Below are 26,485 nucleotides of genomic sequence, written 5' to 3' on the forward strand. Positions count from 1 at the left end.
AATAAGTTTAGTTTAATCCTTTATCCAAGTGTGAGCAAACAAAGTTTGCACGTGAAAGTATCTTCAGGACTAGGGTAAGGTAGTACAACACCAGGCAACTCGTTGCAAAGGTGGAGAAAGCACTCATCTCCTTGCAAGGTTGTACACACTTTGGCAACTCCTATAGGTTGGGATGACCTCTCATTGCTTCTGCCTTGGTGTCTCCGCTACTGGGCCTGGCTCCCACTGATGAGACCTCAATAAAGGTGGAAACCGGTATGGGTAGTGGCCCTTGCCTTAATGCATAGCATTACACATATCTGCAAGGAGATGTGCTTGCATTATGGGAGATACTGAGTTAGGATTGATGAGAGCTTTCTCCACCTTTTCAACAAGTTGCCTGGTGTTGTACTACCTTACCCCAGTCCTGAAGATACTTTCAGATGCAAACTTTGTTTGCTCACACTTGGATAAAGGATTAAATTAAACTTATTATAGTCTAACCAAGTGAAAAATAAAATCTCAGCTGAGTGATCACTTTGCCAAGGTGTATCAACCAGGTGGAGATTTTTCAGTTGCTGATCTGACAGTCTAATGTTGGAATTGAAGTAGGTACTCAGAATACTGAAAAAATATTAGTTGTAAATACAGTAGTGGGACTGGATGATATTGGCCTGTATTCTACATGAATGTGCAAGAGAATTGGCATTGTCTTTGATTGATTTGTTCTAAGTCTCAGCTGTGGCAAGATTTCAAGGGAGTGAAAAGAGGGTAAGATAGTTTCATTGCATAAAGGTAGTTCCAATACAGACCAATTACATACTGATTAATATCTTCAGAATTAGCGGTTAAAGTATTCGAAAAGTTAGTCAAATATAAAATCCAGCCATGGGTGGATAGAATATTCTACAGTGGGCATTATGACTTTGTAAAAGTAGGATAATTAGGTCCTGCCTAATTATTTTGTAATTTTTGCTGGAAAATTTGTTTGTACAAAGTAACTTGACAGTATACTGCATGGAAAAATATTACAAAAGTAATCTGTATATTAATGATATAGAGAATATTTATGACTGGATATTCTATTGTTTGCTGATGTTGCAACACTGAGGAGAGCAATAATTGATAAAGATGATCTAGTTATCCTGCAGGATAAGCTAAATAAATTGGCATTTTGGGTGAAAGATAATGATTGTTAATTTTATGTTGCAAAATGTAAGGTGGTTCATTTCAGGTTGAAAAGATTAATACTGTGTGTCACATTGATGGTAGTGGATTGCAGGAAATTGATGAGCCTAGGGACTTGGGGATAATGGCAAACTGGGAGTTGAAGTTCACAGGTCATATTGCAAAAGTTGGCAAAATAGCTTAAAAGATTACTTGCATGTTGAAAAACATGCAAGTAATCAGGAAGAGCAACCATGCAGTCTTGTTCTGGAAGGTTGATAAACATGTGGAATTCTCTCTCAAAAAAAGAGTTTATGTTGAACTATAAGGCTAGTAATTATTTTGAAAAACACTAACTAGTAAAGATGGGGATTATTATCCCTATTTACAAAGCTATGATTTGGTCAGATCTTTGCTACTGTGCACAGATTTGATTCCCTTGGTGTCATTTTGATCAGGGGGCAGAGAGGATTCGGAGATGAGTGATTAAGCAGGTGACTGGTTTGTGGAATGCTCCATATGAGGATTGGTTGAATGTGTGTGGGTTGCTTAGTTGATAGGCAGAAAAGTTGGGACATGACTTATAAGTTATTAAAGATGGTTTTATAAGATTGGTATATGAAGGAAATTTTTCAATATATGATGAAACCACACTCGTACACAACTCAATTGCTTCAAAACTTAGAGATAAAACTCGCCTTTGACCGTTTGGTCAGGCAGAATGAATTCTTTGTGGATAATGCCCTTGGAATTGTAGAAACAAATCAACATTTTCTTTACTTTTGACTTCTCCAAGTGACTTTTTTTCGGATGCCTGTCTTCTGGTGGTCTCCATTCAACACTGCCGCTTTTTTTTTTTTTTTTTTTTTGGGCTCATACTCAAAACAGCATGTTTCATCACCAGTAACGATTATTTCAAAGAAGTTTGAGTAATGAGTGGTTTTAATGAGGTCCTTGCAGTGTTCAATTTGATACTTTTTTGGTCGTCGGTCAACTTGTGGGGAACAAATCGCAAATTCAATTTATGAAGGCCAAAACTCTCAGTCAAAATGTTGTGCACAGTTGATTTTGGAATCCCCAATTCATCTTCAATCAATCTCATGGATGATTTTGGGTTTTCTTTGATGAAATCACGCACTTTTTGGATGTTAACTTCGCTCAGTCCAGTTTTTAGATGGCCCCCGCTTTTCAGTGTCCTCAAGCATCTCACAACCACTTTGAAATCACTTAAACCACTCTTAAACTTGAGTACGGGATAAGCATTCATCACTGTATGCTTTTTGAAGGATTTGATGCATTTTGGCAATACTTTTACCAAGTTTAGCACAAAAGTCAATCGCAGCTCTCTGTTTGAAACTCATTTTCCGACTATTCATCAAAATACATTATCACTTTTGGCACTATAACTCTGCTTCTAATGAAACAAATGTCATAAACAGTTGACACAATACTAATGAAGGTTACCTCTTTCAACAACAAAAAGATACAATAGGTGGTGCCACTCGTTTCTTTTATTTTCGAAAAGTTCAGTTTCTTTTTTGGACAGAGGGTGTATAAACTGCACAATCTTCTCATTTACTTGTTAGCAGTCATGGCCATTCTCAATTCATTCCTATCATGCTGAGACAGCAGACATAGTCTTTACTTTCTCACTCCTCCAGCTTTTTTTTCCCTTCAGCAACTGTGTCATATTTTCACTCATTGCATGTTATGTTTCTTACCTTTCAGATCATTTCTGCTTTGTACCTACATATGCAATCAATTCTTGCACTTCTCCTCTCTGAAAACAAACAACTTCACTATTATCATACACCTCTTATCATAGAATTGCCACACCACACCCTCACTTTACTCTGAGGTTCTCACTCTTTAATTCTTTCTTCCTCCTGCTGTGTCACATGTTAAACTTTTTTCAAGTCACTCAAGGTATTTTTTGTCCTGTGAGTTATACCATGTAAGCATGATGTTTCCCTCCTGACTCCCACCTCATCATCTGCATTATCTTCAGCACGTCTTTCATACTTTCATCATATTTTGTCTGCTGTCACTCTCTCTCTCCTTTCACTGTATTCTCTACAACACTTTCACTATCATGTCCTACATTGTTAGCATTCTCCCACTTTCAACATTGTCTTGCATTGCTTACACTCACTCATGAATTCAACTCTCTCTTCACTATTGCTTTCATGCCATGAGACATTCATCGTTGGCAACGAGTACATTGGGCACACACTACATTGCATGAAATCCTTCATGTTAAACTCATTGGACAAGGGAGTTTTGACCACCCTTTTTCTCCTAATCATTGATGGTATGTAAAAACACTTTATTAACAATGTACACAATAAGACTCAAAAACAAATGCACTCAATCACCTAGTTATGAAGTATACATTAAAGCTACCAAAAAATTATATTTTTGGTTTCATCCGTTATCCAAGTGTAAGCAAACAAAGTTTGCCCATCAAGTCGCTTTGTGATAGGGCTATTGTATATAGAAGCCAATTACTTCACATCAATTGCCTTAGTATCCCATAATGCAACACACATCCTTAAAATGTTATAATGCTATGCATTATGGGAAGGGCCACTACTCAGGCTGGTTTCAACCTTTATTGAGTTCTCATCAGGGAGCCAGACCCAGAAGTGATACCAAGGTTGAAGTAATGCAGAAGTCATATGGAAACATGACTCAATAAAGGTTGAAACCAGTTTGGGTAGTGACCCTTCCTATATTGTATAGCATTATACTTGTCCATAAGGATATGTGCTTTTGCATTATGGGATACTAAGGCAATTGATGTGAAGTCATTAGTCTCTATATATAAGTAGCCCAGTCGTGAAGTTACTTCACACACAAGCTTTGTTTGCTTGCACTTGGATAAAGGATGAAACCAAGAATATAATTTCTGGCATCCTTAATTTATAGTATAACCAAGTGAAAAATCTTTCAACAAAAAGTTATAAAGTGAGAAAAATACTGCCAATAATAATTCACAATATTGTGGATATTTTTTAAAATAAGATTTATCTATGAGATGTGCTTCACTGCTACTTCATTTTGTGACAGCAACACCTCGGTTTCAAATTTCCTTTTGTAATTTGTCTTCCATGTTTCTCTATATTTGCTCTAGCTATTATCCTTTGTCCTTTCATAATTTGAATCTAAATCTTTTCATTATCTATTCCATGCATATCAGTCTATTCATGAAATGGCTTCGTGACAAATTAAAGTTTATAAGTTTATTACACATATTCTTATAATTTATAATGTATGAGTTTTCTCACTCCTTTTATTGCTTTTTTATTTTCGTTTTTTTTTTTAATTTTAATTCTTTTTTTTTAAATAGGTGCTCAAAATTCTTAACAGTAATGCAGAGAATCCCTATCTTATATGGAATAATGGGACAAGAGCTGAACTTATAGAATATCTTAAAACCCAACAAAAGAGTAAAATTCGCACTGTAAGTACATATTTAAAAATATTCTCTTGGAAATTGTGAATATTTCAATATAATTCCTCCCAAGTATAATAAAAGCTAAAATATGCCTACCTCCTTATAGATAGAACAAGATAGGAGAGGGTCATTGCTGATGTAGCAGATGAATTGCAGTCAAAATTTCAACAGGATGTCAGTGATGACAGTGCTTTTGAGGCCATCACTAATATGCTGCTCTAGATCTCAGGATGCAAAGTATGACATGGACAGCATGCATCAGTATTATTATTGTTGGTGACTTATGCATCCATATTATTATTAATTATTAGGAACTTCAACTTTGCATCTCGTGACCTGCAGCAGCATGTCATGACCTCAGATGTACCTGGTATTAGCACAAATTGAAGAAGCCTGTGAAATTCTTATCAACAATAATGGTTGCCTAAAAATCTCAAGTATATGGATGGCACATTTTCACTCTCAGTGTTTTGTTTTTGTAGGTCATAATAATTCTTAGCACTGTAATATTCTAAGACCTTAGTCTTGATTTGTTAATAATAAACCTCAGCCCTTTTTTTCATACTGATTAATCCATCACTAATGCTGTATCATTATTGGTCCATGTAAAAGCTGTTTTACACAGATAAAGAACATAGCTTTGATGTACATTTTTTTGTAACCAGAGATTTATCAAGTAGAGAAATGGTTGACCAGTGATATTTTGACATGCTCTTTCAATTGTAATTTAACTTGTTTTTCTCTGTATGTTTATGTGTATACTCCAGATGATACCTTAACAGGAAGGGTGAAATTTTATAATTTTACCAAAATGAATGCTGATCATTGTGTTTCACAAAAAGAAAAGAATACCAGCTGTGTACTGCATTGATAGAATGTGTTGCAGTAAATTGAGTGAGTTAAAGTTCAGAGGGCATATTGTGCTAATGACTGAAATAGCTCACAGAATTACCTTGTCATTAAAGTTCATACTGAAAAGCAGAGCTATAAGGCCTTGATATTGCTCAGTATGGATTACTGTGCATAGATCTGGTCACCTGGATTTCTTGGTGAAGAGGATCCAGAGCTGTGACCATAATAGTGGCAGGTATATGAAATGCTCCTTATAATGATAGATTGAATATTTCTGTGTTACAGAAATTGACTAATAGGCAGGCAGATGAGGGGAGATATGAAAGAGACATCCACATTGCTTAAAGGTTTATAGGATTGAGATAAAAGAAATTTTTTAGAACATGTCTGATGCATTGGAGAAACAAGAGTCATCCCTAGAAATTGAGTAATGTATGGTTAGCAATATTGTGAGGACCAGCTTTTTTGTTTGCAAAGTGATGAATGAGTGGGATGGATTGCCAGAATTTGTTTGGAGTGTTTTGATGGTAATTTGCTGGCCTCAGTGATGGAGTGGTTAGTTATCCACTCTCCAACTACAGGCTGAAGCTTCGAATCCATTGTGGGCATGGATGTTTTTGATTGTCTTTAGGTGGGAGATAAATTTCATTGCCTGGTGTGAGACCACCACCCTGCTTATTTGGTGGCCTGAAGCAGCTTGAAAAAGTTCCATGTCTGGTTTCTAGGATAGAGTTTCCAGATTATGCAAAAAAAAAAAAGAAAAAATTAAATATATATATATAATTAATAAAAAAAAATTCCTTAATCCATCCACAGTTCGAATGTATTATAGATTTATAGAAACCTTTGGTAGATGGGAGCCTCATAAAAGTTTAAGTTCAAAGTAAAGTATAACACTCATCTGCGAATGCTGGTTAGTGTTTGATGAAATATTTTGGATCTCCCTTGATGAGTCTATGGACTCCATGGAGATGCCATTGCAATAATAATGCACCTTTTGCAATCAGTAGCATTTTATCAAAAACAATAGAATGTTACTGCTGGGCTGGATGTGTTCCTGAAAATGAAAATGTCTATGATTTTTAAATGAAAGTATGGGAAAAAACATGCTTATCCCCCAATTTTGGCTGGCAAAATGATTTCTTTAAATTTAAAATATATTCCACTTCTAGAAATATATTTCTCTATTTATTCATTCTGAAGCAAATGGAGATGCAGCATTATGTTTATCTTTCTGGCCTAGTTTGCTGAGTGAATAATGCATTTGCTTTTCAATAAACAGGTAGCCGGTTTGAATATACTGTGGAATGGATATTTGTGAAGCTGTTATTTATTAATATTGTTCTTTTTTGATATTTGGTCAGAATTTTTTTTTTAATTTTTAAAAAAAAAATTAATATTGCTGCATATCCATCATTAGTAATAGTAGTTTCTTATGTTGAGGAGAGTATTACTCGTCTTTTGGCTGATTTTTACTTATACAAATTATTGATAAGAACTTGTAATTGGTGAAATATCTATATCGATGTATAATGAACAGCATATAAACTAGTATACATAAATAAAAATATTAATCATTCTTTACAAACATCTTGTTTCAATAAATAAATAATATATATCTTAAAGTGATGCAGTGTGTTACATCATCAATAATGGCAGGTCATATTTTTCAGGGAGAGTGTGATCCATCCTTTGGGGCTGATTTTGCTTATACAAGTTATTTATCAGAACTTGTAATTGGGGAAATATTTGTTCGAGTATATAATGAGCAGCCAACATTCCCTCTAGAGGTAAGTGTGGAACAGAGTTATTCAAGAGTTGACTATTTATGGAGAGGTTCTTTCTTTTAGGGTTACACGGTGATCAGCACTCATATTTGTAGATTTAGGGACTCAAAAACACACGTGTTGAACAGATTATTTTATTAATTACAAATAAAATAAAACTTGACGTTTCGACCTCTGTATCAAGGTCATCATCAGAAGAATACAACTGTATACAGAACCAAGCTACATGCTCATGCTTTCTATACCAGTAAACTAAATCTACGTAGTTAATAAATCTTTTTTCTAGCCTGACCTCTAGTGATAGAAAAGAAAAACAAAAATAAATAAATAAAGAAATAAAATAAAAATAAAAAATAAAAAAATATATATCATCATCATCATCATCGTCATCAAATTCCTTCCATGTACCCTCAAGGGGTGTACAGGATATGACAGTACTACATGAAAAAATTACATCATTACTAACTTCCTATCTACAATTTTCCTCCAAATCAGTCTGTTACTTGTCAAGACTCCAACATTATCAGATCTTATATTTCTATCATCTAAGGCACTTTGTACCGTATCAATCTACCTATATCTTGGTCTTCCTCTGGGTCGTTTTCCTGCAAACCTGGCAGAGAACACTTGTTTTGCTAATCTTTCCTCTCCCATTCTATTTAAGTGACCATACCATCTGAGATTAGCTCTGCTAACGCATTCCTGGATGCTGACAATGTCAAGTTCTTTCCTAATATCCTCATTTTTAATATGATATTGCCATTGATGCCATCTGTTCACGCCTCTAATCTTTCTCAGGACTCTCATATCTGCGGTCTCTAGTCTTTGGTCAAGTGTTTTACTTCTGACCCAGCTCTCAGATCCATAAGTTAAAATTGGTTTGAACACAGTCTTGTATACAGCTAATTTAGTGTTCCGACTAATTTCTTTCTTATTCCATATGAATTTATTCAATTGACTTCCCACGATACCAGCTTTGCTGATTCTGTTGTCTATTTCTATATTTAGTTTACCATCTTCAGTAAAAATTGTGCCTAAGTAGCTGAAATGTTTTACTTGTTCCACAGGTTCTCCATTCACAACACAGTTGACATTTTCAATGATTCTGCCTATTTTCATTGTCTTTGTCATTTTATTGCTGACCTTCATACCATATCTATTACAACAGCTATTCAATTTAGTCAGAGAATTTTGCAGACTTGTAGCGGATTTATTTAGAAGTATAACATCATCCGCATAAAGCAAAGAGCTGACATTAACATCTCCAATTTTGATATCAGGTTTAATACCACATTCCTTCATAATGTGATCCATATAGATAATGAATAACAGAGGGGATAATGTACATCCTTGTCTCACACCAGATTTAACATTAAACCATCTTCCTGTACTTCCTTCAATTCTAACTGCTGACTCACAACTCAAATAAAGACTAAGTATTGCTTCATATAATGCCCATTGACACCATATAACTGCAGCGTATTGAATAGCTTCTCTCTTGGCACCTTGTCATATGCCTTTTCCAAATCGACAAAACTTAAATACAGATCTTTGTTATATTCCCATGCTTTCTCGACTATTTGTCGTAAAGTGAAGATCTGATCCTGACAGCCTCTATTTGGCCTGAATCCAGCTTGTTCTTCACCAAGCTTTTCTTTCACAATTCTTCTCAACCGTTTCTCAGCTATACTTGCATAGATCTTGCCAGGAACACTCAGTAGGGAAATACCTCTGTAATTCTCACATTCAGTTTTATTTCCCTTTTTATATATGGGTACTATGAGAGCTCTACTCCAATCATCGGGAATTTGTCCCTCTGTCCAGGCTTTCTGAACTATGCAGTGCAGCCACTGTAAGACTCTTATACCACCATACTTCAGCATTTCTGGTCGAATATCATCTACTCCTGCTGCCTTTCCACATTTCAAGCCTTTGATGGCTTTTTCTACTTCCAGTATGGATATGTATTCCTGACTGCATGCCTGGTCAGTGTTTTTTATCACTGTGCTGTCATCACTGCTTGTTTCATTTAGCAGTTTTTCAAAGTAATTACTCCATACTTCAAGGATATCTTTTTCTCCTGTTTTCATTTCACCTTTATCATCTCTAATTCCTTTTACAGCACTCTTTCCTCCATTCCTAAGCTTCTTCAACAACCTCCAGAATATTTTGCCAGCTTCTTGATATTTATTTTCTATATTCTTGCCAAAGTCCTCCCATGACTTTTGTTTAGCTAGTTTTACACACTGTTTAGCTTTCTTACATTTGTCTCTGTATTCTGTAAGAGTAAAAGCTGACTTATTTGCCAAGAACTTTTGATATGCTTTCTTCTTTTCCTTCACTGCCTCTTTAACTTCCTGTGTCCACCAGGGAGTTCTGATTTTTTTATCTTTGCACACAACCTCACCACATGCCTCTCTGGAAGAATCAATCAATGTTTCCTTCAGAGTTTGCCACTGAATATCCAAGGTTTGATTCCTGTTCTCAAACTCTTTCATTTTCTTTTCAATAATATTTCTGTATTTTAGTCTACAGTTTACATCTGAGAGCTGCTCAACTTTTATTCGCTTTAAAACTTTATTACATGTTATTCTTTTCAATATGAAATTCAATTTTATCCTGCTCAAGACTAAATAGTGATCACTTCCAATTTCAAATCCTCTGTACACTCTGGTGTCCTGCACCAGGGAGAAAACATCACTATCAACAATAACATAGTCAATGAGACTTTTCTTATTCCTAGCCTCTTCTCTCCATGTGAATTTGTGCACATTTTTATGTTGGAACATGGTGTTAGTAATAACCAGTCCATGTCCTGAGCAGAAATCCAACAGATATTTGCCATTATTATTAGCCTTGCTCTTTTCTCCAAATTTTCCCAAAATATTTTTGTATGTCTCGCAATCATTTCCTACTCTACTATTTAGATCCCCAACAAGGACCAACTTTTCCTTTTTTCATTGTGTCAGTTGCTTTTTCTAAAGCCTCAAAAAATTCCTCCACTTCTACCTTAGTAGAACCTTCTGTGGGAACATAGGCACAAATAAGTCTCATTGTCCAGTTCCCCATTCTCATATTTGCCCACATTACTCTACTTGAGACTGACTGCCATTCAAGAAGATTAACCTCGTATTTTGTGTTGAATACTATGGCTACTCCTTCTTTTCCTTGATTGTTATTGCCTGAATATAACATTTTGTATTTATTGCTCAGAAAGATCTAACCAGTTTTGGTCTTTTTTGTTTCAGTCACCCCTATTATGTCGATCTGGTACTTATCTAATTCCTCAGCTAGCTCCATTTCTTTGCCATTCAGGCTTCTTACGTTGATAGTACCGATCTTTAACTCTGGTGATGTTGAGTTGGGGTTTGTTTTCAGATTTGTTCCAGTAGCTGACTTTTTGCTGTTCGCCCTGGTTCCCTGGCGAAAACAACGGGGGCCTTGTTTAACCGGGCAACGCCCCAGCCGGCATGAAATTTTGTCATGTTGTACCATCATTTTTTATTTTGGTTTAACCAATAAGAATACAATTTGGTCAGCTAAATCCCAAATTGCCAGCCCATCCTCGTTCGTTCAGTATCAAAGTAGATACCCAACAGGGTGCACCACAAGAAGGTGAGGATTGGACATTAGGTCAGAAGCCCTGGTCTGTTCTCCGCATTCCTTTAAAGGCTATGTGGAGGTCTCCTCTCAGTTATACAGCTTTGACCCTTAAGCACCCCAAAAAAAAAAAATATATATATATATATATATATATATATAAAAATATAAAAAAAATTATATATATATAATTTTTTATTTTTATTTTTTATTTTTATATGTATATATATATATATTTTTTAATTTTATTTCTTTATTTCTTTATTTTTGTTTTTCTTTTCTATCACTAGAGGTCAGGCTAGAAAAAAAGATTTATTAACTACGTAGATTTAGTTTACTGGTATAGAAAGCATGAGCACGTAGCTTGGTTCTGTATACAGTTGTATTCTTCCGATGATGACCTCAACATAGAGGTCGAAACGTCAAATTTTATTTTATTTGTAATTAATAAAATAATCTGTTCAACACGTGTGTTTTTGAGTCCCTAAATCTACAAATATGAGATTTATGGAGAGGTAATTTCTTTAGTAACACTGATTTGTTAAACATCTAAAAAAAAAAAAAAAAAAATCTTTAATCCAGGATAGCTAAATTGACAACAGTTCACTGACATATCACAAAAAAGAAATGTTTTTCATGTAAGTAGGATCAGGCTATATATTTGATCTGTAAGGTCAAATCAAGTACGAATGAAATAGACCTAAATATGGAAATAGCATGCTTACATGTTATCCTTCACAGCAAGAAATCAAAAAGTTGCAGAAAAACAGCAAGAAATTAGCATGGCTGAGAAAAGAAAGATGCAGGTGGTTCAAGGTAATAATCGAGAGCATGTGAAAAAATAAGAAAAACAAGTGCCTCTCTGTGTAGAGAGGCACAAAATCTTCTGCCATCTTTTCAGACGGCATTATATCTGCACAAATCCTACTAGAGTGTAACAACTTTATTTCACAGCTATATGTTATAGAGCTTGCACTAAAATACATCAGAATCCACCACTACCAAAGTTGCATAATATATTCAGACTCACAAAGTTCTCTTCAGACAATAAGAAGTCTCAAGTTACAGCAGCATCCAGTGGTCTCTCGAATTCAACACCACCTCTTTCAGCTATGGAAGCTACACGCTACGCTTAGATGTACACTTCTATTGGATTTCCTTAATTCCAACAAGCCATGTTGGAATTAAGGAAAACAAGGTTGCAGGTAATTCAACGAGGTCAGCTCATTTCTCAAACATTCGCTATCTTCCTGCACCATACATAGATTATTGGACAGAAACTCTTATCCTAGTGGCAGTTACCTGGGATCAGAGTGAGTAATAATAAGCTCTAATAAATTAAGCCTAAATTAAATTATGGCGGTCTACTCTGTGCAGGGTACGAGCCTCCATAACTCAGTCAGTATAGACGAAGCCCTTTGGTCAGAAAGACGTGGGTTCGATCCCTGTCGGTGATGTGATGAATTTTATCTGGTCTCTTTCTATGAAAGGTGAGTTAGCCAGTCTCATATGGAGTTAGGGGGTTTTTCACCTGGAAACTTAGGTTTTCGTCTCCCCAAAACAGGCAAACTGGCCCAGTGAACACACACACCCATCTACAGACATAGGACACACCAGGAGTCATAGGGCTTAAGGATAAGGTGGTTACCTTATCCTTCAATTATGGTTGCAATTGTGAAGTCCAAGAATACTTGGAAAGGTCGTGGGTGTTTAAGTGTCTGTTACGACCACTGAAAGGATAGGACAGGATCCTGTGCAGGGTTTGAACAGGAAGTTGTTCTTGCTCAGCTCCACATTGGTCATAGTCACCTCACCCACTCCTTCCTTCTAAGGAGTGATGACACGCCAATGTGTGAGCTTTGTAACTCTGGACTATCCATCACTCATATTTTAATTGACTGCACTCATTTTGCCAGTGATCATAGTCATTATTTTAGCGACTTTTATAATCTGTCTGAGCTTCACATGCTTAAACATATTTTATGACTCATGAACTGTCAACCTGATTTTTAAGTTATTACAGACATTAATCTTTACCATCTTATATACTGTTTAGCTTAAGTTATTGTAATTGTTTTTATAATCTGTCTGAGCCTCACATGCTTAAACAAATTTTATGACTCATGAACTGTCAACTTGGTTTTTAAGTTTTTACAGACATTAATCTTTACCATCTTATATACTGTTTAGCTTAAGTTATTGTAATTGTTTTTAATAAACTCAGATGCATGTAAGTTTTATGAATTTTAATATTTTTTTTTATTTTACATCCTCATTTATACATCTTTTAAATTTTTCTATACTGATTTAAATGTTGCCTTATTTATTATATACTATACTTCTAAGAAATGTTTCATTTATGATTTTTGTTATTATTATTTATTACTTGTTTTTGGTTTAATATGACCAGAGCTGTTCTTGCACCCTTAAACACAAAAACAATGCATTGAATTTTGGGGATACTGTGAAATGTGTATGGTAGACTCATTTCTTTGTAAACTGAATAGATGTCGCTAGTGTAAAATCTTGTATAGAAGGAATTTAGAATAAAAGTTTTACTATACCGATTTTACTTGGGAAATAAAATCAATATAAAATACTTGTAATTTAATTAACACTTAACTCATTTTATGCTGTATTAAACCTGAAAAAATGTTAGAATAAATTGTTATAAGAAAATTGTACAAACAAATAACTCAGACAGGATTAAAAATGTAAGACCTGAGGCTAGCACAACTCGCGAAGGTCAATGAAGTACGGGGTTTTCCGCCTTAACTCAGTGACCGCAGGGTGGTGGAAAAGACCCCTCCAAGAAAATCTGGGTGATTCAATCTATAGGATTTCCAAAGTCGGGAGAGCAGAATAAAAGGGGGAGGAATTGAGGAAAAAGAGGCTACTTTTCTGTTCCTGCTCTCGCTATGAGGAGTTTCCTGTGTGTCCTGCTGTTCGAAGGATGGGGATCTATGTCCCGCCAGCAGAAGTCCGACGATGATGGGAGGTTCGTAATAGCAGTGACGGTCTACTCCAGAATTCCCACCGCTAAGTTCCTTGACGATTTCTACGTGTGATGTATCTGCAATATTGTGAAATTGTGTCCGTGTATGAATTTTACTGGAAAGTAGAAGAAATTGTCAACGATCTATAGGATCTTGTATAACGAACTGGATGATAAAGTAACAAGTAAGATTTTATGTGTCCTTGATGTGAAATTTATGGTAAAGATCGCTGATTTTATAGTTTATTAGCATGAAGAACAGTAGTAAAGACGGAAAGCTGCACTTCTAAGTAATTGTGAAGTAGTTTGCAGAGTTCTGAGAAATTATCTAATGTTATATGAAGAAAAGGGAATTGTATGTGAAAGTTTTAGTTAAACCTAATAATGTTTATAGTCTGAGTTAAATTAATTTAAAGCGAGTATAAGTCTGTTCACGTGTCTGATCTATCTGTGAGCGTATTTATCGCATTAGTCTTTAAGCTTCAGCAAGAAATGTTTAATTAATCGAGGGGGGAGCCAGACACGTGATTCTTCATTGTTTCTATGTTATTTAGTTAAGTGAATTAGAGTTAGAAATTTTGATATGTGTAGTTTTAATCATTGTATGTATCTTAAATTAGCATGAATGAATTGTTTTGTTTGTCAAATAACTTGCCTGATTCTGCCTCACCAATGCACTTCTCATAAAAAGATAGAACCTGTGTGACCTTAAAAATAAAAAGTAGCCACGACTGACTTATAGTAAGTGTCAACTATTGCTTGACTTAGAGATAAATTTTAGAGATATTTCCGTATTGTGCTAGGCATTTCTCTTGCATGTATACGAAAGATATACAATTCCTCTACGCAATCTCTGATGGCGCAGTCATAAATACAAATAAATTTTCAAAGATCAGTGTGTGAAATAGCCAGTTAGTTAGACAAAGGAATTGGCTCCAGCCAGAGGCATTTCCTAAATTCTAAACTATGTATACATGAAGTAGCATAATTACGACCTTGAGAGGGGAGGGGGATTAAATTGTTAGATTAAAGGATTAAAGGTCATAGACTATTTCAAGAGTGATAGTACACTCGGCATTACGACATAAAATAAGTAAGTAAAATAAAAAGGAAAGTTAAAGAATATATAGAGATACTGAATAAAAGATAAATAAAAATAATATTATTACAGTAGCATTATATACAATATGCTAATTATGATGCATTATCAATTACCATTATCATCCTTTCAGGGATTTACGTCCAGTGGCCTGTTCCAGTATCATTCCATCTTTTCCTTGGTCATCTCTGACTTCTATATCCTCCAACTGGGTCATATTGGAGTATTTTTATTTATTTTTTATTTTTCAGGATAGTGTTGAAGTATACATTCTTTTTGGTATGTTCAATCCACTTTTATTATTTGTATGCTTTGTCCAATACTAAGTAAGTCTATTTTTAGTTCTTTGCATTTTTTTTTTCCCCCACAGGAATTTCATTTCTCCAGTTTCTATTATTTTTTCTTCTGCAGTTTTCGTGGTCCATAACTCACTTCCATACAGTAGAGAAGGTCTTTATAAACTATTGTATGCTTTTGAACTTGGTTATATTTGAAAATATGATTGATCATTCCTATTATTTTTAGAAAGTTTGTTATCAGTGTCATTATCTTTTGTATATAATACGGCACATCCAAGGTATTTGGAGCAGTTAATTTCAATTACAATTATGCTTCTGACCGGAGATGGTCTTTTAAAAGCCATGATTTTTGTTATCTCTCTTGATATTTGCATTCCATTTTTAACAATTATGTTTAAGGAGTATATAAGGAGTTATATTGATCTTTGGAGTTCATCTTCACTTCTTGCTTTGGTTATCTGGTTATCTGCAAACAAAAGGATATTGAGTATAGTTCCATGATCCAGTTTAAATTCTGGTTTTATATTTTTCTTTCATTTCTTTACTATTTCATCTGTATAGATATTAAATAACAGTGGTGACATTCAGCATCCTTAACAGATCCCCTACCTCTGTTTATTGATTTCCATTCTGTAAATTTTTCATTGATACTTATAGATATTTGATTGTGTTGATACATGTTACTTATTGCAGCAAGTAGCCGATTTTTGAGTACAGTCCACAGTTTGTTCCTTAAGACTAATCAAAGACTTTCTGATAATCTATAAATGCTGTGTGTGTGTGTGTGTGTGTGTGTGTGTGTGTGTGTGTGTGTGTGTGTGTGTGTGTGTGTGTGTGTGTGTGTGTTTCTATGTTAAATTAGTAATGTGTTTCCATTTTTTTTTTTTGTAATGTAAAAGCTGGGTCAATGCATGATCATCATTTTTGGAAGCCATTTAGTTCTTCTCAAAGTTTATCTTCCACATATGATTTAAGTTTTATGGAGGTTAATATTCATGCATATAAATTATAACCAATATTTAGGAGACTTATTCCTCTGTAGTTTTCACAGTTGCACTTAACATTTTCTTTAATACTGGAATGATAATTGCCTTATTCCAACTTTTTGAAATTTTTCTTTACTACAAGATATTGTTAAATAATTTTAAAAGTCATTTGACGAATAGGATGCCTACATATTTAATAAGTTCTATATTGAAAGTTTTTTCATTGGTTATACTATAAATTAAAGATACCAAGAAATTATATTTGTTTCATCCTTTATCCAAGTGTAAGCAAACAAAGTTTACATGTGAAGTAACTTCACGATTGGGCTATTTATATATAGAGGCTAATGACTTCACATCAGTTGTCTTAGTATCTCATAATGCAATGCACATATCCTTTCAGATATACATTATGTTATGCATTATGGGAAGGGCCACTACCCAGACCGGGTTTGACCTTTATTGAGGTCTCATCAGTGGGAGCGAGACCAAGTAGTGATAACAAGCTTAGAGTAATGCAGAAATCATATCTCCATATTCAAGTAGTCAAAAGGTGTCACACTGTAAAAATAATCATAATTAAAATTCTGAATATTTTTACGTATTGTTTATGTTAGTATGTTTATTAGTTTTGTTTTCATAACACGCATTGTCGGCACTTGCGATGTGCCCGTTATAGAATTGTTTTGTCCAAAGTGATATGTAAAGAAGTTAAAAAATTGATGTACTTACTAGATTTGATCTTTGTATTACTTAAAAGAATTTGATTGTGGTTTGAAATATTAAGTTTTGTGTTTTATGAAGACATTCTCTTGTCGCTAACGGATACACAGTACTTAGTTTCTGACTTTCGTGGAGTGCGCATGCTCGCGGAGAAGTTTGATGAGTGATTGACAGCTGACAAGAAAGCGTCCAGTATCTGAGTAACGGCTGTAAACAAGATAGCGTTCGGAAGGATTTTAGAACACAGGCCGGCAGATATTTAGGTTCAGAGGAACTTGAGTTTTTTATGTGACAGTCGGAGGAAAATTAATAGTATATTCCGAAAAAGGAATCGTGGAACTATTAAGTTTTAATGTGGAATAAGTATGTGGATAAATAAAAGAAAATATTGCTATATGTGTTTTAAATGGAATATTGGAGGAAACACTAATTGAAAGATATATAGTAGATTCCGAAAAGGGAATCGTAGAACTGTAAGTTTTTTTTTTTTAATTGGAAGAGTAAGACTGTCATTAGGCATTTAGTGAATAAGGGAAGAATTTTGCTATTTACGTTCTAAAGGAATGTTCGAGAAAACTCTGATTAGGAAGTTTCATCTGTATTAAGGACGCCGGATCTGACTATTATTTCTACTGAAGAAAAGAGAAAGAATTAAGTCAGGAAGAATTAACGTGTGTTACATAAGTGATGAGAAAGGATCCTGCAAAAATGAAGAATAGAGTCATATATCTTCGGAAAAGGGCCTTGACAGAGAAAGAAACTGGCTATGAACTTTTTGTGATTGTGCATACAAAGTGTTTAGTCTAGTCTTAAGTGTAAGTTTATTTTTAAAAGGCCTTGGATCCAATTAATTTGTAGTTAGTTATGTAATATTTGTTTGAAGTGTATATATATTGTTTTTGTTTTATTAAATGTGTTTATTTTGTATTTTGGTCTTGAGTCAGTGATTATTTGGATTCTGAAAGAGTTAAGATCATTGCACCAATTGGAGTGAACCCTTGTGCATATAATAATATATAGGTACACTCGGAAATATAAAAAAAAATAATTGTTAGAAACAGAGATCATCTCTATGGTAGGATTAATATTAAGATATAATATCTATGAATATCCTTATCAATATAAAAATCCACCAATTATTAACAACACCTTATTACTAAAATAGTCTAGATTTGAGATAGATGTTAAAAGTTTTTTCACTTGGTTATACTATAAATTAAGTATTTATAGTTGATTTAAAAAATCAATGATAGTTGATAGTTGAATTGAAAACCAGCAAAATATTAGTGAGTTTAATAAATGTTTTTCCTCTCTTGTTGTTTATACTGTTAAGCATTATTATGAATAATCAATGACACCTATCCCTTTCTATATGCATCTCAGGATATGCTGACTTTTTGATCTTTTTTTCCTTGACTGCCTCTAACTTCCTGAGTCCACTCTGAGGTTCTGATTTTTGTCCCTGCAGACAATCTCACCACATGCCTTCTTGCCTGATTCAATGTTTTCTTCAGGTTTTGCCACAGAATCTGCAAAGTTCGGTTCTTATTTTGAAACTCATTTTTTCTTGTATAATATTTATGTATTTTAGTCTCTACAGTTCACCTCTGAAAGCTGCTTAACTTATTTGTTTCAAAACTTTCTTACACACTCTTCGTTTCAATACGAAATTCAGTTTTATCGTCCTTAAAACTAAATGGTGATTACTTGGTCAAATTATAAATCCTCTGTATACTCTTATGTTCCAAACCAGTGAGAACATTGCTTTTAACAATAACATAATCAGTGAGATTTTTCTGATTTCTTGCCTCTTCTCTCTCTCTCCATGTGAATTTGTGCACATTTTTATGTTGGGACATGGTATTAGTAATAACTAGTCCATGTCCTGAACAGAAATCCAACAGATACTTACCATTATTATTAGTTTGCACTTTTCTCCAAATTTCCCCAAATCATTTCTATATGTCTGGCAATCATTTCCTACTCTGCTGTTTAGAGATCTCCATCAAGGACCAGCTTTTCCTTTTTTGTTGTGCCGACTGCCTTCTCTAATGCCTCGAAAAATGCCTCCACTTTTTTTAGTAGAACATTCCATGGGACCATAGGCACAAATAACTCTCATTGTCCAATTCCCCATTCTGATGAATGGAGAACTACATGATTCAGCTTGCTTTATTACTAGCTTCCTATTAACAGTTTTCTTTCAAAGTAATATATTATTTGTGAGATCTCCTAAATTTTCAGTTTAGGAGATCTCACAAATTCACTATTGAATAATAGGGTCATCTAAGGCACTACTTACTATATCAGTCTGTTTAGATCTTGGTCTTATTCCTGATCTTCTACTTCCCATTCTGGCATTAAACACACACCTTTTCTCTCATATTTTGTTTTGGTGACTTTCTCACCTTGGATTAGCTCTGCTTACACATTCTGTAAAGCTAACAGTCTCTAGTTCCTTTCTAATATCTTAAGTTTTAAAATGATTCTGCTGTTAGTATTATATGTTTACTCCACTAATTGGTATATGTGGTCTAGTCTTTGGTCAACTGTTTTATTTCCAACCTTATTCTCAGATCCATAAGTTAAAATTGGTTTGACATTGTATTCTGCTACTAGTTTAGTATAATAAATTTAGTTTAATCCTTTATCCAAGTGTGAGCAAACAAAGTTTGCGACTGAAAATATCTTCAGGACTGAATATGGTGTTGTACTACCTTACTGGGGTAAGGTAGTACAACACTGGGAAACTCGTAGCAAAGGTGGACCAAGCTAACAACACTCCTATCCCAGTATCTCCCATTATGCAAACCACATCGCCTTGCAGATATGTATAATGTTATGCATTAAGGGATTGGCCACTACCCAGACTAGTTTCGACATTTATTGAGGTCTCTTCAGTGGGAGCCAGGCCCAGAGGTCGAGATACCAGGCAAAAGCAATAGCAAAGTCATCTTTACCTATAGGAGTTGCCTAAAGGTTTGCTACCTTTTTTTTATTAAATTACTCTGGATTTAGAGAAAGATGTTGAAAGTTTATTTTTCACTTGGTCAGACTATAATAAATTTAGTTTAATCCTTTATTCAAGTGTGAGCAAACAAAGTTTGCGCCTGAAAATATCTTCAGGACTGAGTATGGTGTTGTACTACCTTACCGGGGTAAGGTAGTACAACTGGGTAGTGGCCAATCCCTTAATGCAGTGTTTCTTTCTCAAAGTGTGGTACACGGACATCCGGGGGTCCGTGACAATTTTCGGCTATGCATCATTAACGCATGGAATAAAATTTAAGTTTGAGATCGTAAAACATTCCTATTGTATCACTGAATAAGGTACAGAGACATCTGCAGGCTGTGTAATATGTTTCTCAACAAACAGTGCAATTAGAGACAACCGGGATAAAAACGGAACTAATGAATCGCATGGCCCCTCCCACATAAAATGCTGTATAGTAGACAATCAAAACCATATGGTGCACCGGCAACATATGCTTTTGTTTGAGTGAACGTGTTAAAACTAAGAAATATATAGCCAATGTGTTTCAGATATTATGGTATTTGGTTGAAGGGAATTAGCATTTCAACTGAGCTGTCAGCTTGTCTTTGTCAATTAGTAGCGCGATCTTTTGTTAATACTGCACCAATCATATGAACGTCTTCATAGCTGCTTTATCTCTACTGGCCTACCATTGTTGTCTGTTTCGAGTTCTGCTTTCACTAGCCATTTGTTGAAGGACTGTTCGTTTAATACGGTAATTTTTTTTAGCTTTCAAATTCTTAAGTATGGCTTTTAAAAATCCGGTCTTTAATTCTTAAAGACTGGATTTTTAAAATGCGCAAAAGAGAGGAACATAGTAGATACAAGTAGCTGTCAGCAACAAGAAAATGTCGATATTGTATCTGGATCAAGTGAAATTGATAAGCATGTGTCGTCTGACATCTCTAAAGAACCAACTAGGAAGAAGATGAGAAAACTTCGTAAGTACAATAGAAATTACTTGAAATGTGGATTTTCATGGACGGGAAATGAAGAGGAACCTATTCCATTATGTGTAATTTGTGGTGAAACTTTAAAAAATGAAAGCATGAAACCATGTAATTTAAATCGCCATTTTGAATCTAAACATAATGAATGCAAGGACAAACCTGTCGAATTTTTTCAAAATAAACTAAAAAATTTTAAAGAATTCTCAAAAAGTGATGTCAATCGTGTCAGGAGGTGAAAACATGAAGGCTTTAGAAGCTTCATATCGTGTGTTGCTATTAATATCAAAAAGTGGTGCAGCGGAAACAATTGGTGAAACTTTGGTCAAGCCTGCAGCAAAAATAATAGGGGAATTATGGAGATAATGCAAAAAGATCTTTTGATCGGATTTGCCTTTCAAATAGTCCCGTTCTTCAGAGAATCACTGAAATGGCTGAAAATATAAAACAAACATTGTTATCCGATATACGTAAGAGTCGTTATTATGTGTTGCAGGTAGATGAATCCAACGACATTACAAATTTTGCAAATCTTCTAGTGTTTGTTAGGTTATGAAAAAAATCAAAATTCATGACGACCTTTTATATTACCAACTCTTGCCAGAACATACAACAGGAGAAGAAATATTCAACAGTATAAATACCTTTATGCATCAAAACAAGCTTGATTGGAAAAGTTGTGTTGGAATAAGCACGGACGGAGCAAAATCCATGGTCGGATCTAAAAAAGGGCTTGTTTCAAGGATTTAAGCTGTTGCACCAAATGCAAAGTCAACACACTGCTGCATACAGAGGGAGGCTTTGGCTACACATATGATGTCTACAGACCTAAGAGAAGTTCTTGATGAAGCTGTAAAAATCATAAATTATATTAAAGGCCGTCCTCTAAACGTCAGACTTTTCTCTCAACTTTACAAAGAAATGGGAAGCAACTATACACAGCTTCTTTTCCATACCGATGTTCGTGGAAAAGAAGTTGTGTATAGTTGTGTAAAATTGGCTTTCTCGTGGAAAAGTCCTTACTCGTTTATTTGAACTTCGGAATGAACTACAAGTTTTTCTTGATGAAAAGTTTGAATTGAAAAAGCATTTACATAATTGGAAATGGCTCAGTCAATTAGCATACCTGGCAGATATATTTACTGTATTAAATAGTCTTAATTTATCTTTACAAGGCAAGGAAATTTCTATATTTCATGTCCAAGATAAAGTGAACGCCACATTGGCAAAAATGAAGTTATGGCAAAAGCGGGTTGGTAATGGAGAATTTGACGCGTTTCCATCGCTTCATGAATTGCTTGCAAGTTCAAATGAACAAATTGATGATGATGTGAAAATTACTGTCATGCAGCATTTAACAAGCTTACAAATGAATCTAGAAAAGTATTTCCCTGAATTGGACATTAATATTGAGTGGATAAGATACCCTTTCAATAAAAACAAATTTATGCCAAAGGATCTATCGTCAATAGAAGAACAACAACTTTTAGAACTAGCTTCTGATGGGTTCCTAAAAAATAAATACAGCAAGAATACATTATCGTCATTTTGGCTACAAATACAGAATGAATTTCCTGAATTAACAGATAAAGCTCTAAGGTTCATTTTTCTATTTCCAAGTTCATATCTGTGCGAAGTTGGATTTTCGGCCCTTGTAGACATTAAGACGAAGAAGAGGAATCGCATTATAGATGTCGAACCGCATCTGAGATTGAAATTAACAACTATAGAGCCAAATTTTGCTGAAATTTTATCTCACCATAAGCAATTTCACTCCTCTCATTGATGATAAATTATTTCAAGTAAGTAAAACTTTATAGTATCTTTATAAAGTTTGTTCTATTAAAAATAAATCATATTTTTTGTTTACATAAACATATAAATTCAAATAAAATAGACATTTAATTTTTTAATATTTTAAATTAATTTATTAATTTTAATTTATTTATTTTTAATTAAGTTATTTTTTTAATTAATTAAATAGGGTGTACTTGGTAATAATGAAAATTTAAGAAGGGGTCTGCGGATATCTGAAGTTTGAGACTGCCTTAATGCATAATATTATACACATCTGCAAGGAGATGTTTTGCATTATGGGAGATACTGGGATAGGAGTGTTGCTATCTTGATCCACCTTTGCTACGAGTTGCCCGGTGTTGTACTACCTTACCCCAGTAAGGTAGTACAACACCATATTCAGTCCTGAAGATATTTTCAGGTGCAAACTTTGTTTGCTCACACTTGGATAAAGGATTAAACCAAATTTATTATAGTCTAACCAAATGAAAAATAAACTTTCAACATCTTTCTCTAAATCCAGAGTAATTTAATAATAATAATAAAAAAAAGGTGGCACACCTTTTGGAAACTCCTATAGGTAAAGATGACCTTGCTATTGCTTCTGCCTGGTATCTCCACCTCTGGGCCTGCTCCCACTGAAGAGACCTCAATGAAGGTCAAAACTAGTCTGGGTAGTGGCCAATCCCTTAATGCATGATGATAATGGATAATGGATTAAACTAAATTTATTATAGTCTAACCAAGTGAAAAATGAACTTTCAACTAGTTTAGTATGTTGACTCATTTCTGTCTTCTTCCACATAAATTCAACTGGCTACCCATCATACTGATTTTGTTTATTCTCCAAGTATTATTTCTGGACCACCAGCAGTCTGAGAACTCATCATGATAGGCCAAACTCTCACAGACCAAAATTCATCTCATGTCTAGCCTAACATTCAACATTGGAACATTTACTACTCTCTGGTTATGTATACCGCTCATTCACTATTTGTCACGTGGAAAATCTTTTCACTTCCTCAATCACAGGAACCTTATATAGGTTTCTGGTGGGATTGCACATTATTCCACCACCGATTACCCCGTTTTTATCTCTATTATATGTATTTGATAGGCTCCTCTCACCAACTTTTATTTCTCAATTTTACACCACATGCGGTTGGTTCCATAAGTTTCTGGCCTGACTAACTTGTAGAGGTGATAGAAAGAAAGCAACCTGTTTCACCTTTCAACATAATCTCTCTTCAACACATTTTACAAATCTTTGAATTAACATTTCTATCCCTTGAAGAAATAGTCTGTACTTTTGTCTGCAAAATGGTCAAAAACTGCATCTTTCACCTCATTATCATCTGCAAATTTTCTCCCTCAAAGGTCTTTCTTCAGTTTCAAGAAGAGGTGTAGTCACTGGATTTTAGATCTGGGCTGTATGGTAGGTGTTCAGTCTCCTGGAAGCTACATTCTTCACTGCAGTCTTTGCAACAGTAGCCACGAATGGACTGGAGAATTGTCATGAAGCAGGCAGACACCATGATGCATCATTCCTCGTCTATTCTCCTTTATGGCATTGTGCAGGAGTGCAGCATAATTCTTCATTCACAGTGGTATTTCTTTCTTTGAAGTCGATCAAGAGAATTCCCTGCAATCCCAAAAGATTGTTGATATGATCCTGTTGGTGGATTAAGTGACCTTGTCTTTTCTCAGTGGTGCTTTGCCTGGTTTGTGCCACTCCATGGATTCCCTTTTGGAAAGAGGATCATAAGGACCATGGTTTCATCCCTGGTGATAAAGGATTCCAGCATTTTTCTCTGATTCCCTTGGCAAGGCTCTAAAAACTTGCGAGAACATGTCACAGGATGCACCTTCTGAATTGAAGAGGGAAGTTGTGGCACTCACCTTGCACTGACCTCCGTCATGTGAAGCATTCTCATGAATGCTGCAAAAGACAGTTGTTATAGAAAGCGTTAACCTGGCTGAGATTTCTTTGAGCTTCAGCCATCTGTCATTGAGCAGTTCCTCCACAGCAAAAGAGATATTTTCCTCAGTCATCATTTCCATAGGCCGACCATCACGAGGATCAACTTTGATGCTCTCTCTTCCTAGGTGAAACTGTTTAGTCCATTCCTTCATGGTGGAATATGAGGGAGAAGCTTCCATATAAACATCATCCAATTGCTGTTTGATAGCATTTGGAAAAAGCCCTTCTTTGGTGGAAAAACTTTATCACAGTGCATTATTCAATTTTTAACATTACACGCACTTAGCATGTCACATGCTAGTCAAATGAGTTCCTTCAACTGAATGACACAGAGTTGAAACTGGTACACTAAGCTCCCCATAGATTGATATTGGTGCTATCTGTCATGCATGTTATTGTAAAATTGACACGAATTTTGTATATCAAGCCGAAAACTTATGGAACCTATCTCATACTGCTCTCATCCAAGCTCTGCAGAGCACCCTTTAATCTAATTTCATACACAACATTCCAGCTCATGTGAATATCTTAGTCACTTGTATCTTAGTCACTTGTCTCTGCATTCCTTGCAATGTTTCCATATCATAAATATGTAGAAATCCATTGTATCTTGGTTAGTGCTTATATATATTATGTATGAGGGTGGTCTGAAAAGTTATTGGCCTAACAATGAAAAACGAATTTATAATTTAAAAATTATTTTTATTTTTCAACATAACCTCCCTTGAGACTAATTTATTCCAGCAATGCTCCAGTACCATTATCCTGTCTCTGTAGCAGTTCTCAGTAAGATCTGAAAAAAAAAACCTCTATAGCTGCAGTCACTTCTTGATTCGAAGAAAAACACTGACCAATGAGAAAAATTTTTAGTTTTGTGAAGAGTTAGAAGTCAGAGGGAGCCAAATCTGGGGAATAGGGTGGATGTTCCAACAATTCATAGTGCAGATCCCTTAATTTTCCCATTGCAAAAACACTTTTGTGGGCAGGTGCATTGTTCTGATGAAAGATGATTTTTTCCTTCTGCAAACCGGGTCTTTTCTTACGAATTTTTTTGTCTAGTCTGGTTAAAATATCGGAATAATATTCCCTGGTTATTGTTTTACCCTTTTCAAGATAATTAATAAACAAAATTCCTTTAGCATCCCAAAACACCGATGCCATGACCTTTCCTGTATGGAACCGACTTTGTCTTCTTTGGCGCTGAACAGCCGGCTTTTGTCCACTGTTTTGACTGCTGTTTGGATTCAGGTGTGTAATGGTGAATCCAAGTCTCATCCATAGTAATAAATCGATGCACAAAATCAATTTTATTCTTGCTAAAATGCTCCAAGCACTGTTCATAGATTTTCATGCTAGTGTGTTTTTGATCTGCTGTGAGCAAGCGCAGCACCCATCTTGCACAAAGCTTTTTCATATGCAACTCTTCATGCAAAATAAATCATACATGTTCTTTTGAAATGTCTATAGTCTCAGCAGTTTCATGCACTTTGACTTGCCGGTCATCCAATACCGTATCGTGCACTTGATCAATGATTTCTGGTATTATTACACTTTTTGGACGTCCTTCATGTGGATCATCTTCAAGGCCGGTACGGCCATGTTTAAACTCTGCAGTCCATTTCTTAATTGTTGAAAATGAAGAAGAGTGCCCATAAACTTTTATGAACTACGAAAGAATTTCTTTTAGTTAAACCTTCTTTTACAAAAAATTTTATAACCTCAGGATACTCAATTTTATCCATTTCAAGGGATATAGACAACAGTTTTGCTTCAGACAGCTGT

At 34.8% G+C, this 26,485-nt stretch overlaps 1 protein-coding gene across 1 annotated transcript in view; it reads left to right on the plus strand.

The window, feature by feature from the left end:
- Rme-8 (receptor mediated endocytosis 8) overlaps positions 1-26,485 on the plus strand; it is a 1,025,705-nt gene that overhangs the window by 802,170 nt on the left and 197,050 nt on the right. The window contains exons 39-40 of the mRNA XM_090414028.1: positions 4,496-4,609; positions 7,129-7,245. Of these exons, the coding sequence (XP_090270154.1) occupies positions 4,496-4,609; positions 7,129-7,245 (231 nt within the window). The remainder of the gene's footprint in view (positions 1-4,495; positions 4,610-7,128; positions 7,246-26,485) is intronic.

The sequence above is a fragment of the Typopeltis vanoorti genome, chromosome 2, assembly GCF_054136105.1.
Source record: "Typopeltis vanoorti isolate ZY-2024b chromosome 2, IOZ_Tvanoo_1.0, whole genome shotgun sequence".
NCBI classification, from domain to species: Eukaryota; Metazoa; Arthropoda; class Arachnida; order Uropygi; family Thelyphonidae; genus Typopeltis; species Typopeltis vanoorti.